This window comes from Triticum aestivum, chromosome 6D (genome assembly GCF_018294505.1).
Source record: "Triticum aestivum cultivar Chinese Spring chromosome 6D, IWGSC CS RefSeq v2.1, whole genome shotgun sequence".
Classification (NCBI taxonomy): Eukaryota; Viridiplantae; Streptophyta; class Magnoliopsida; order Poales; family Poaceae; genus Triticum; species Triticum aestivum.
In genome coordinates this window covers 30,944,087-30,958,087 of record NC_057811.1, presented here as the reverse complement: position 1 = coordinate 30,958,087, position 14,001 = coordinate 30,944,087, and the positions used below count along the sequence as shown (strand labels likewise).

Sequence of the window (14,001 nt, the reverse complement as noted above, 5' to 3'; positions counted from 1 at the left end):
GCCCTGAGAACGAGATACACGGCTCCTATCGGGATTGTCGGCATGTCAGCGGTCTTACTGGTTTAGTTTTACCTTTGACGAGCAGCTTGTCCACCAAGATTCCATATCGTAACCATCGTGTTATCATGGTGTGAGGATGTTCCATCGGATGCGTGTGGTAATTTACAATGGACTAATTGGAGCACCCCCTGTAGGGTTAAATCTTTCTGGATGCCGTGCCCGTGATTATGTTGCGATTTGGGAACTTGTAATATCCGGTTGTAGAGAACTTGACACTAAACCCAAAATAAAATACACCAACCGTGTGCGTAACCATGACCGTCTCTTTTCGATGGAGTTCGGGAAGAGAACACAGTGGGGTTATGATTGACTCGTAAGTAGTTCAGGATCACTTCTTGATCATTACTAGTTTGTGATCGACTATGCGTAGTTTACTCTTTTTACTCTTGTACTCGTAAGTTAGCCACAATAAATACTTAGTGCTAGCTGCAACCTCACCACTTATCCATTCCATACCCATTAAGCTTCGTTAGTCTTGATAACCATGGTAATGGGATTGCTACTCCTCATGTCTCATAGATTACTACAACAACAGGTGCAGGTACAGGTGATGCGATGATATGACATGAGAGCGATGCTTGCTTGTTTTGGTGTTCTTCTTCTTCTTAGGATAGGTTCCTAGTCGGCAGCCTAGTCTAGCAGAGTGAATATCGTTCTTGTTTTTCGTTTGATTTAATCCATAGTCGGATTTTGATCTTTTGTATGATGTTTCTTGTGTATTGATATATTCACGTGGCGATTGTATGCCTTTGTCGGTATCCCCATTTGTATTGTAAATGGTACGATGTAATAAAATCCACCTTACAAAGCATGTTCAATATGTGCTTCTATCCTTGATGGGACCTCCGAGTTCCTCGAGGATAGGACCGCATATTGGGTGTGACACACAATGACCAAACTGTCAAGGCGAGCTCTGAGGTCTCCCTCTTAATGTGTGCCTTTGCCCTCAGAGGTGGCATTATCCTTTACTTATATGTTTGCCATTGAGAGTCCGTGCGCTCCATTAAAGTTGTGATGTAAGATGGTATCTTCAACTTTTTATTTTGCTATTTTGCACCTCTTTTGGTCTCTGTTATGCTTTATGTTAGAAATTAAACTAGGTGCTTCTTGTGCCCTAGTTCTTGTTTGAAAAAATAGGTGCACTTGCCGGTACACAAAGGAAGAATCAATTCCTTGTGTGTGAAGAGTTTGGTATCCATGGTGTTGATTCAATATCCTCGTGCCTAAAGTATTCAAATGTGGTAAAAGTGCCATAGTTCTTAAAAACATCAATCATTATGTAGGTATACATGCATTCACATCATCATCAACACCCCTTAAAGACCGACGACACGAACATTCAAGATTGCCCAAGTCACCACAGATCGATGGGAACATTGCCTCCCACTGAAATAATATCTCGTCTTCATGAGACACACATGACGTCAAACATAACGATGATCCCCGGCTCCTAAGCATCCAATCACAAGTTAAGTGTCACAAAATCCCAACTTCAATAAGGGGCGTGCTAGGCAAAGGTAGCACTTGACCACCTCTCCTACCGTTAGTTCCTACTTAAACAAATTGAAAATTGCGAATGTAGTAATTTTTTAGTTTGCAACATCGTGACATAAAAAATCATGGCAGTATGGCACAAAGCATGAATATTGTTGCAACACTTAGCACAAAACCCATGCAACGCAAGTCCATTAATTAGTAGCAACAAATCTCGTTTGTCACAACGAATCACTTAGAAAGTCATACGTGTGCATGCAACACAGAATCCACGAAAAAAGGCTTCAACACAAACACAACATTTACAGTACAAATGTAAAGTCATTGCAGCGTGTACCTCGTGAGCTTGAAGCAAAACAAGCATGAGTTTGCAGCATGCCTAAACAATGTATTCAACATAAAAAATATCATGGACTACTAAGCTTCATATGGAGCACCGGCCTCCCACCTTCTGAATCACAAAAAGTTTTCAGTCTAAACGTTTCAAACACAAACACAAGGATCTCTTATTAAATGTTTGGCCTGCATACACTTTGGAATTCACCATGCACATAAAAAGGTTTCACTATAAGTTGCAAGATTGTAGTTCATGCATCTACTGCTCCGGCGAGCATCGTCGATGAAGCGGGTATCCACTCGAGCATTGTCATGTTAGCGTATGGGTGAGCCGTCCACTTCCCCATCCCACGTGGCAGCCTCAACTCTAACAATTCCATGGCAATTGTTGGTGGAGGTGAACAACCTTCTATAGGTACATGTGTGGTCAAGAGCATCCTCTCCAATGTGGGCGCGCTAGTGAACAGCAGTTGCACCATGTCGAGGCAGTACTCCTGCCCAGAGAAGCCACTGAACTCCACCTCTTGGAGGTGGTCCAACGAGATCACATTGTCTTTCCAGCTCCCACGGAGGTCGCAGGTGCTACACCCCACATCACAAGGAGGACCATACTTTGGTGGCGATCCATTCAATTCAAACCGAGAAATACAATTAGTGACCTTGGAGTCATAATCAATGTTCTAAATACGTATGGGGTACTATATGAAACGTTAAAAACTCACCTGGTGGATAAAGTTGTCTAGGCGGAGATGCCGGAGGTTGCTGCATCGAGCCAGGAGAGTGGTCACACATGCTTCAAAGCAGTGGCTATTTTTTGAGTAATATTTTAAGGTTAGGTTTGTGACGCTAGGGAGTTTGGGCATCTCTTCCAATTGATCCTCTGCCACACTTTTCTTTAGCTTCTGTATATGGAATACATACACCCGTTAAAAGTTATATAGTACTAATTTCTCCCTTCATCTCATAATATAAGATATTATTATATTTAATATTTGAGTATATTGGATGTTATAAAAGCGTATATTATGGGACGTAGGGAGTATATGTTGAACAATCCCCCACCAGTGCCACCACCACCACAAAAATTCCCTTCATCTCAGAGGAAGTGTCGCCAGTTAACCACATTGGAAAGTTTTGATATAAGAAAATCAAAGTAAATTAAGTACTCCTAATAAAATTAAAGTCAACAAAACGCGGTTTAATTATGTGGAGGGAGCAAAATGCATGAGATTAATTACGTACTTCTGGAACATGTATGCTTAAGACGTGGCCATGGATGGGACTGCATTCTTGCAGTAGTTGGATGGCGTGGCTTTGGCGTTCGATCTGGCAATAGTTGATGTTGAGGGTGAGATCGAGTGTCTGAAGCGCCGGTGCCCGGATGGTGAGGCTGTTAGGGGGCATGGTGTAGCAGTCCATGAAGTAGCCGTCCACGTGGAGCGCCGAGAGCCGTGAGGCGTTCACATCCAGCAGCCCCCTCACGGACAGGTCCTCCAGGTGCAGGATCTCCAGCGCACTGCCATTGAGCTGTAGCTCCGGCAGCCAGGCCAGCTTCTTGAGTGTTAGCCTTTGCAGCCTCGGGCAGCAGGAGGACGAGGACAGAAGGCTGCTGAGGCGGCCGCCGTTGACCTCGGTGAATCTTATGGCGCAGAGGGTCAGGTCCGTTAGCGCATGGAACTCCACCGTGGGCGGAAGCAGAAGGAAAGTGTTATCTAACTCCAGCGACATGGACGTCGCCCCTGTGGAACTAGGCAGTGTCAGCCTGGGCCGCAGCTCGTCCATCGTTTGCCCCGGCACCCTCTTCCTCTCTGGCGTCTGCAGGTGGAAGGCTAGGGAACCAACCGCGAGCTCCATGGCGCGGTGCAGCCAGACTTGGGCGCGCGCATCGCCGGGCCAGAGCCAGCTGCTCACCTTCAGCGTGTCCACGGAGGCGCCGCTGTTGGCGCGCCGCACCAGGACGTCATGCACGAGATCGTTATACCGCACATCAGCATCGGGATCAGCGGTACTCCATCCGACCTTGTCGAAGCGGAGGACGCGGCCGCGCATCCAAAGGTCGCGCCATCTCCTCGAGAGCGCCGACGTGCGTGCCAGGTCACGGCCAGTGGGCAGGAGGCTGAGTATGTGGAGGAAGAGGTCGTCGCTGATATGCGCTCCGCCGTTGCACACCGCCGATGGCACGTTGGTTGAATCCATCGTCCTTAGGCCGGCAGGTTCATGGCGTATCCCTTGTTACGTCTCCTTTGTCACTTTTTATATACGAGTTGTAGACAAAAGTTGGGAGTTTTTAGTTGAGTTGAGTTGTACATTAATCAGGACTACTCCTTGAGTTGTAGATAAAAATTGTACGAGTCGTGGACAAAAGTAAGAAATTTGTACCGTGAGAGGCCTTCCGTCTTTCTCTTCTCTCTGTCTCCTCAAGCTTCATGCACTGTGTGAAATTTAACATTCTACTATATACCACTATAAAAGCACGAGTGGCCAAATCCAACTAATCATCTGAACTGTCTACTACTCTAGCAGATCCTCTAAAAGTTCGTACCGTAAGATCATTTTAGGGTATACCGTAAAATGTTTTTATGGTATGATTTGTCTGTCGGCAGAACAGATCCCGTATAACCACCCCCCCCCCCCCTCCTACAAGCAAAATATAGTACCTGCAAAATAGCATAAAGCCCCTACAAGTAAAGTAAAGATTATAAATGGATCCTTATTCAATTCGCTCCCCTTGTCGCAGAAGGGGATGGAGCCCGGTTCGCTCCCCTGGTTGCCGGCTGCACCCTCCGACGCACGAGCGAAGAGAGCATCATGAGCGGCCGTTCCTCCCGCCACCGGTGCTGCTCTTCCCGGCACGCCCCGCGCTTGGCCATCAGCCTTGCCCCCACGGGCGTAGAGGCGACCCGGCCCGACGTTGCTCCTCCTGGAACGATGGCCCTCGGCCTGGCTCTTTGTGGCGGCGTGGCCGCCTAGGTGCGGTGGAGGTGGCGCCAAACGGCTGGCAACATCTGTGTCCGTGGCCTCCCTTGGCATGGCCGAATGTGGCAGCGGCCATTAGCCTGGCTCGGCGGCACGCCTCACCATCCTGGCCATGGGCGACAAAAACGGGGTAGTCCCGCTAAAGCAGCTCTTGCTCGCTTGCGGAGACGCCGTCATGGTGGAGAGATGCTTCTACTGGCGTGCAGAAACGGCTGCCGGGCAGCTCTTGCTCGCATGCGGAGACGCCACCGTTGTGCCCAATCCTATCAGGACCGAGGCTGGCCGCCACTCCGCCACTTGCAAGAAAGCAGCGGGAATTTGGACGGAGTTGTAGCACAGTGGTGGAATTTGACGGGATTCCGACGAGGTCGACACCGGTTTGGTGACGGTTGGGCTGAAACTTCCTTCCTGGCAACTGCCTCATGGGATGAGGGGAACCGAAAAAAAGGCCTCAAAACCTGAATATATGAGGGATTTGGGGTTTCATTTGCGGGGAGCTTTAAATAATCCGCTTCTAGTGTAGGGGCCAAGGTTTTGGTTACCGAATGAGGCATTTTTACTAAGGGGGACCGGTAAACGCGGTTACCACGGTTACCGAGAAATACCGACAATATATCGAACGAATTTTATAGTTGAATTTTGAATTCAAATAAGTGAATGAATGAACATTTGAACCAGAGACCTCTCAAATAGGAACCAGGTTGCTACCAACACGCCAGAACCAACTCTCATGGCATTAATTAGATCCTACGTACTTTACTATAAATTGAGTGTTTAAATTCAAAAAATTCAAAAAAACTGGTATTTTTTGCTTGGTACAGTGATTTTCCGAGGGGCACGGATATACGCGGTAACCATGGGAAATCTTCAAATTTCGACCGGTAACCAAAACCTTGGTAGGGGCACGCCTTTTAACTCTTAATACTAGCAGTTTTGGCTACATCTGGTCTGATTAGTGGCTAACACAACACTGAACACACGAGGGGCACACATGGAGTAGGAAAAACAGAAACGTCTTTTTTCTTGCTCACAGGGATACTTTCTAGAAATGTACAAACTACGGCTACCCACTAATCACTAACAAATCAAATTTGATAAAAAAAATATCCAGTACAAGCCTGTAGCAAATGATCGGGCATTGTCTTTTAATTGATACTCCCGCCGGTCTCAAAATGACTATCACTATTTTTACTGTGCATTGCATCAGGCAATACTTTCACCACTACTTTAATGATAATATGCTAGAAAATATGTATAAAAGTTATTAGTAATGAAAGAAGCTTTTATGATGAATCCAGTGATGTTATTTTGATCATGCGTTTGATATGGACAATCCAGTGATCTTATTTTGATCATGTGTTCAATAAGGAGTATTAAACATCCATGATGGCCAAGATTGAAGAAATTAGACCGCACATAAAGCATAGCTAACATATAGTTTGGACCAGCCAATGAAGGCCAAGATTGAAGTGCCATGCTGAGCAAGTTCTTTATCAAACAACCAACCTATATCTAGAATAACCATCCATAACCTACAATAATATTGCTGCAAGCAAAAGAATCAACAGCAGCATAAGTTGAATCCATACTCATTAAGTATTGGAACAATCGTTACTTCACTAGTTATCACAATGATTTCAAATAAGTAGGAATGTGAAATGGCATGGCAACTAGCTTAGTAAAACTAAAAAAAATGCCGGAACATTTGATACTACTTAGCATGACAACATTCGCATCTCTGAGCAGAAATGATCATATGCATACACAGGGGGACCTAAGTAATCAGTCACCCTGATTCTTGAGAGAGAAAAAAGACACTGCACCTATATGCACTAGGCAAAATGCCATGACACAAGTATCAGAAGAGTATACTGCAAAAGAACATCGCTATATGTTGACAAGGTCATCAAGAAGTAGAAGAAACAAGTGATGCAGCACTATTACAAATTGTTAGCATTACATGAAAGGGTCTGAAGTCTGAACATACTGCCATCAGCTAAGCATCGAAAAATAAACTTTGTTTGTTACACCACAGTGTAAAGGCATGCTAATTTATCTATTTTGAGATGTGTAAAGACATGCCATTACCTGCTGCGAAGACAGTTTCAAATGGATGATAGCATGAAATCACGGTGGGATTGGGAAGTTTCTTGAGCTGCAGTGATTCAAGATGGATCATGAAGGCGCCCTTCACCGTCCACAGGAACACCACATTATTGTCCTCAGCAAACCCTACTATGAAGGGGTGCGCACTCTCCTCCGAATTAAGGGGAATTAGTTTGTTCAGTTCGATAGTTCTTTCCAGTACCCATGAAGCAATACCATCACTGTTTGTCTTCTCTTCCATAATTGGGCACTGAAGTCTCACTTTCACAGGAAGAGGAAACCAAGGCCCACCACCCTCTGTCCGCAAAACTGTGAAATCATGTTTTCCTTCCTTAAACATATCCACCGGCGCCGATATCACGATTATGCTCTGCTTCACCGAATCAGGCTTGATAATGCCAACCAAATTCCCAACAAGGATCCAGTAAAGGGAATCTTCAACTAGCACAGCCGCCTTGGGACGATAAACCCTGGTGTAAAGGCTGTTCAAGTCGAACTTGGGCAGAAGCGGTGCGGAGATGACATCACCCCAAACACCGGTCTCCGACGAGTAGACGCAGACCAGCGCTCGTATATGGTGTATGTCATCGTCGTTGTCCACCACTAGCAAGACCACCTGAAAGTGCTGGACGTGTCCGGCAGCACGAAGCACCGCCCCGTGGATCGCAGCCATGTTCACATGCCCCGTGAACCTCGGGGGAAGGGCGATGCGGTGCTGCTCGGCGGTGACGGGATCGCACACCAGGACCTGTTTCCGCGGTACATTGAAGAGGAGCACGAGGCCGTGGCGGGATCCGAGGGGAACGGTCTGGTCCCCGTCATCCAACTGCAAGATGAAGCGCCCGGGCGGGACACGGTCGGGACTCTCCAGCGTCGGCACGAAGTAGAGGCCGCGAGTGCCCATGTCGAAGAAGCCGACGAGGGGAGGGTTGCGGCGGTGGCGGAGGCGGAAGCGGCGGACGAATCGCGGGTCGGAGACGAGGCGGCGCCAGCGTCCGCAGACGAGCGAGGCGCGCGGGAGGGAGGAGGGCTGCGGGGTGAGGCGGAGGAGTACCTCAGTGAGGAGATCTTCGTCTTCCAGCGGCGCCGTCGCCGCCGATGATGTGCGGCCGCTGCGGAGGGTCGCCATCATCTCGGCCTCCTCACTTCCTCCCCACGGTGCGGGTGTGAAGAAGCAGCCACGATGTGAAGAGAAGTGGACCGGCCCAAATGTTAAAAGAGATTTAAGCCCACGAGCCCTCTAAAAAAGATTTAAACCCACGATAATTTAGAATTCCTGCGTAATTTTGTTTTTGTCCTATAAACATGCGTGCATGTACGTATATAAATTTCACTACTCCTAGTACACATCTTTTTTTCTACGAAAAGGACCTCTGATTTATATTGCAACCAAACAGTAGTACAAAGCACCCCAACAAAATAAGAAAGTACAAACAGGTCCCTGGGGAACCAACCCACTCCTCCAACCACCACGGGCTGCCGGCGTGCCGCCACTGCCGCTACCGCTGCTCCCACACAGAGCTGGCGTGACCTTGTAATCTGCAGATAGATTGAACACGGACGGGAAGTCTTCAACCTCGGCCCTAGAGGACCAGTACGACGGAGAGAGAAGAAGGACAACCATCAGTACACCACACCAGCGACAATACATCTCAGAAATCCTTGGAGCACCCCCACAAGCATAGGACCCTGCCTCCGCAGCGACGACAGGGAAGACGCGGCACCACGACGAAGAGGTAAGGTAGAGCGAATCCCAGAAGGCCAGGACGCCGACGCCGTTTCGCCGCCTAGCCCGAGGAACGAAGAACTCGAGTAGTTCAAAGACCCCCAGGAGCAAAATCATCCAACAGATCGCCACTGCCTTGAATGAACCTGAGATCCAAACCATCTCACTGCGCGTTGCTCCCACGGGCGACGGGGAGGGCGACCTAGCCACCGCCGCCAGCGCCCCCTCCTCCCGCCTCCTCCTCCCTCGCCGTCGCCAGAGGGCGGGGCCGGGCGAAGGCCCCTTTCGTCCCTTCGTGCGGGGAGGCCGGCGCGGGCCGTCAGCCCCGGACTGGGTGGTGGCGCTCCCGTGGGGCTCCTCCGTGCGGCGTCTCATCGGCGCTGGTGGTGGCGCGCGGGTGCGGTGGCAGCGCGACGGGCCAGCGTTCGTATGTGGTGTGTGTCGTCGTCGTTGTCCACCACTAGCAAGACCACCTGAAAGTGTTGGACGTCTCTGGCGGCACGAAGCACTGCCCCGTGGATGGCGGTCATGTTCACATGTCCGGTGAACCGTGGGGGAAGGGCGACGCAGTGCTGGTCGGCGATGACGGGATCCCACACAAGGACCTGTTTCCGCGACAGGTGCAAGAGGAGCACCAGGCCGTGGCGTGATCCGAGGGGCATGGCCTAGTCCCCGTCGTCCAACTGCAAGGCGAAGCCCCTGGGTGGGACACGGTTGGGGTCCTCCATCGTAGGCATGAAGTAGTGGCCGCGAGTGCCTATGTCGAAGAAGCCGACGAGGGGAGGACTGCGGCGGAGGCGGAGGCAGAAGCGGCGCACGAATCGCTGGTCGGAGACGAGGCGGCGCCAGCGTCCGCAGACGAAGGAGGCGCACGAGAGGGAGGAGAGCTGCGGGGGGAGGCAGAGGAGTACCTCGGTTAGGAGATCTTCGTCTTCCAGCGGTGGTGTCGCCGCCGGCGAGGTGGGGCCGCTGCGGAGGGTTGCCTTCATCTCGGCAGAACCTATTTGATGCCCATTAGCATCAAAAGGTTGACCTTTCGCTGAGGTGAGCCACCGGGTGGGCCGGCCCATGTACAGGGTCCGCGTTTTATCCGTTCGCTACAGCTTCCTTCGTTGTTTCCTTCGTTTTTTTTTGTGTTTTTTTGCTTCCAGTTCTTTGCAATGTTTTGTCCAGTCTTCACTGGTTTTGTTCTGTTTCTTTTTGTTTTGGTTCCTTTTTCCTTTCGTTTTTTTTCTTTTTCGTTTCTTTTTTGTTTTTATATTTCTTCTTCTCTTTCCTGTGTGTTATATTCAAAGGTCACCTCCTATTACAAAAATATTCATCGTATATGAAAAACATGGTTAACTGTACATTATGAAAAAGTTCACTATGCATTACGAAAATGTTCATCATACATTTAACAAAATGTTCACTATATATTAAGAAAATGTTCATTGTATTTAAAAAAATTCATTGTGTACTAAAAAAATGTTCAGTGTATATCAATAAAATGCTCAGCGTTTATCACAAAAATGTTCAATGTGTATTTTTAAAAGTCAGTGTATATCACAAAAAAGTTCAATGTGTATTTAAAATTTGTTCATCGTATATTTAAAAAAATGTTCAATGGTTGAATTTATTTGATTTTTTAATCTACCGATGCGATTAGTTCTTCAACAATCTCGCACCACTGTAATCACTAGTAATAATCAGCTCAACTGGTAAGTAATGCTGACTCTCTATCGTTGGTTGAGAGCTCAACTGGTAAGTAATTTAATTGAAGCCACCGAATGGGCCGGCCCAATTCGATTCACACCCTGCGTGAAAGCTGCTCCTGTTGACGCACGCGAGCGTCAGCTAGGAGAGTCCCTGTTGGACGCTCGTTAGCGTCAGAAAGTCGACCTTCCGCTGATAGGAGTTGTTTGTGGGCTGGATTCTTCGTGGCCTCCTAAGAAAGTTTTTCTGTAAAGTACTTGTGGAACGTTGCGTCTGTTTCCGGCTGGATTCTTCGTGCCTGTTTCGTGTATGTTTCGTGATGGTTTCTTCGTGGAGGTAGGAATTCATTTTTTTGGTGACTGTTTGATGGTGCTTGCCAGACGTTGAGACGTAGAACTGTTCTCAGTATATGTTGAACTGTTTCTTCAGTAATAGAGTGAAACTTTCTTCAGCAATATATGTTGAATTGTTTCCTGAGCAATATATGTTGAACTGTTTCCTGAGCAATATATGTTGAACTGTTTCCTGAACTTGTTTCTCAAATATAGGTCAAGAAAACTGTTCTCTCGGCAACAAAATTGAAGCCGGAGTACCAAAAAATAATTAATACGATAAAAATATACCCGGAAAACACAAAGAAAATAAATGAAGTATGCTAAAAAGAACAAATTAATGTTCAAAGAATACAATAAAATGTATGTATATATATGAAAAAAAAAGTTGAGGAAAAAGCATAGAATACTGAGACAAGAAGTATAAGCAAATACATTGTTCGTGCCACAAAGTAGCAGCAAATAAATGGAACACATGTTCTCAGAAAAGAAAGAAGAAGTTTCACGTATGGCCGGATATTTGTTCGCTCTCTTCTTCCAGTTGAAAAGTATAATCCACTTGAATATATGTGCTCATCCATATCTCCTGCTCTCCCTTTACCTACAACAAATTTAATTATGTTTTTACTTGTTAGAAAAGAACATAATCAAGTGTCAAAAAAATGGGTCGAAAAATATGTTTCTTGTAATATGAGGTAATGTATGTCTATATACCACTAAGACTTGTTCAAATTCCAAGGCAAAAGTACTCCTTGAGATTCATTTGAATATGCGGAATCCCTGATGAATAAAGATAAAATGCATAAGAGAAACTACATGGATAGAAAAAATAGGCTCCAAAAACTTAACAAACTAGAGTGAAGAAAGAAGAACTACATGTAGCTGCAGGAATGATTTCACCACCGGGAATTGAATTTCGTTGTCTTTACAGTTGACTATGGAATATAAGAACTTTTCACGAAGAGCTTGCACATCATCCTAAGGGATGAATGCAGAAAAATCATTGTTATAAGCTTTAACAAAATCAAAAAGAAGCAAACGCGTGGAATCGAACCCCTGACCTCAGGAAAGATTTTAGCAAGGCTAGCCAGCCGAACTAACGAGGTGGAGCGGTATAAATGCAGCGCAAACCTTAAAGTACTATGTACAGCGGAAATATCCTTAAAAATTGCATTCAACATTTTTATGATATACGTTGAACAAAACTTAAAATACAGTGACGTTTTTTGAAAACATATTGAACAAAAAAATACTAAAAATGAACATTTTATAGTATACATTGAACGAATGTCTTAATATATGATGAAAAAAATTTAAATACAATAAACATTTTCTAAAAATACGTTGAACAATTTCATAATTTATGATGAACATTTTTGTAATACATGATGAACATTTTTATAATGCAAGGTGAACTATTTCATGGTATACAATGAACATTTTCTTAATATGATGAATTTTTTTGTTATACTTGGTGAACTTTTTATATAATACGCAATAAGAGAATTGGAACAGAAACAAAAAAAAGGGAAACGTAAAATAAAAAATTGAAAGGAAAAAAGGAACCAAAACATAGAAGAAAAACGAAAGAAAAAAAGGAACCAAAACATAGAAGAAAAACGAAGGAAAAAAAACCCCGCAAGAAACAAGGAAACAGCAGCAAACCAAATCTGTACGTGGGACGGCCCATGTGGTGACTCCCTTCAGCGAAGGGTCATCCTTTTGACGCCCGTAGGCGTCAAATAGGATCTGCCCGTCATCTCGCCCTCCACACTTCCTCCCCAAGGTGCGGGTGTGAAGCAGCCACGATGTGAAGCGAAGTGGACCGGCCCAATATCCCACGCCCCTTTACTAAAATTTAAACCAACGATAATTTGGAACTCCTGCGTGATTTTATTTTGGTATAAACATGCATGCATGTACGTATATAAATTTCACTAATATACATCTCACTGCTGGTACATATAAACGTAAGTCATGATCCATGATAACTTGATGTATGTGCACAACATGGCTAGACGGATGCACCGGTTGAGGAAGCCTACTCTCTTGTTTAAGTTGGACATCAAAAAGGCTTTTGACTTCGTGCGGTAGAACTATCTGCTGGAGCTTCTCCGTCGTTGCGGTTTCCTAACCAGATTCAGAGATATGATTGCCGTCCTGTCGTGGTCCTCATCCTCCAGAGTTCAAATCAATGGTGTTCTAGGTGGGCCTATATGGCATGGCAAGGGCCTTCGTCAGGGAGATCTGTTGTCGCCTCTACTGTTTGTCCTGGCAATTGACCCCATCTAGAGCATCATTGACACCGCCACATGCCATGGCAAGTTCACCAGATAGGCGGGAGGAGCACCTGCATGCGCACCTCCCTGTACGTAGACGAAGCCGCAATCTTTGTATCTCCCTTTAAGGAGGACGTTCACCAGTTTACCTCTCTGTCGGAGGGCTTTGGTCAGGTCAGCAGCCTTGTGACAAATTTGGAGAACAGCTTGGTGGCCCCTGTTCGCTGCGACGGTCTCAATCGAGACGACATCCTCGAGTGCTTCCCGGCTACTCGCGCTGCCTTCCCACTGAGATACCTTGGACTGCGTCTTCCGTTCCATCGTTTGCGGAAGGTCGATCTCCAACACCTCGTGGACAAGGCCGTCGGGAAGCTAGTGCCTTGGCAGGGTCGGCTCATCACGACTGTGGGGAGGGCTGAGCTCATCAAGTCTGTGCTTCACAACGATCTCTGTCTGGGACGATAGGATGGCACGCTTTTGGCTCTCCCCCTGGAGTGAAGCCCAAGGACATTGCATCGACCATTTTCGCGATCTCTGTCAACAAGAACAAGTCTATGTGGGAGGTCTTGCTTGAAAATCATTGGATCCAATGGATCATCATGTCCGGAGGCCTCTCTGTGGAGCACATTGAGCAGTTCTGCGCCCTTTGGACGAAGCTCACTACGGTACACCTTCAGGATGAGCTACCCGATGATATCAAGTGGACATCACCGCCGACGGTATTTATTCCTCGGCCTCGGCCTATAGGGCCCAATTCGAGGGTGTGGTCGCCTCCAACATGACCACGATGGTGTGGAAGAACTGGGCACTGCCCAAGTGCAAGTTCTTTGCGTGACTAGTTATGGAGGATAGAATTTGGACGGCAGAAAGATTGCAAAGAAGAGGGTGGCCCAACTGCAATTTGTGTTAACTTGGCAAGAGGGAGCCAGACACCGCAGCTCATCTTCTCTTCCAGTGCAGGTTCTCGGACCGCATTTGGAATGCGATCGGAGTTTGG

General features: G+C 46.7%; 1 protein-coding gene across 1 annotated transcript; it reads right to left on the bottom strand.

Moving 5' to 3' along the window:
* Window positions 1-1,968: 1,968 nt before the first annotated feature.
* On the bottom strand, window positions 1,969-4,130 carry LOC123140914 (uncharacterized). The gene is made up of 3 exons (XM_044560179.1): window positions 3,133-4,130; window positions 2,613-2,792; window positions 1,969-2,501 (listed from the first exon to the last, which is right to left on the bottom strand). The coding sequence occupies exons 1-3, from the start codon at window positions 4,084-4,086 to the stop codon at window positions 2,142-2,144; spliced, it is 1,494 nt and encodes a 497-aa protein (XP_044416114.1). The 5' UTR covers window positions 4,087-4,130; the 3' UTR covers window positions 1,969-2,141.
* Between the last annotated feature and the right edge of the window lie 9,871 nt (window positions 4,131-14,001).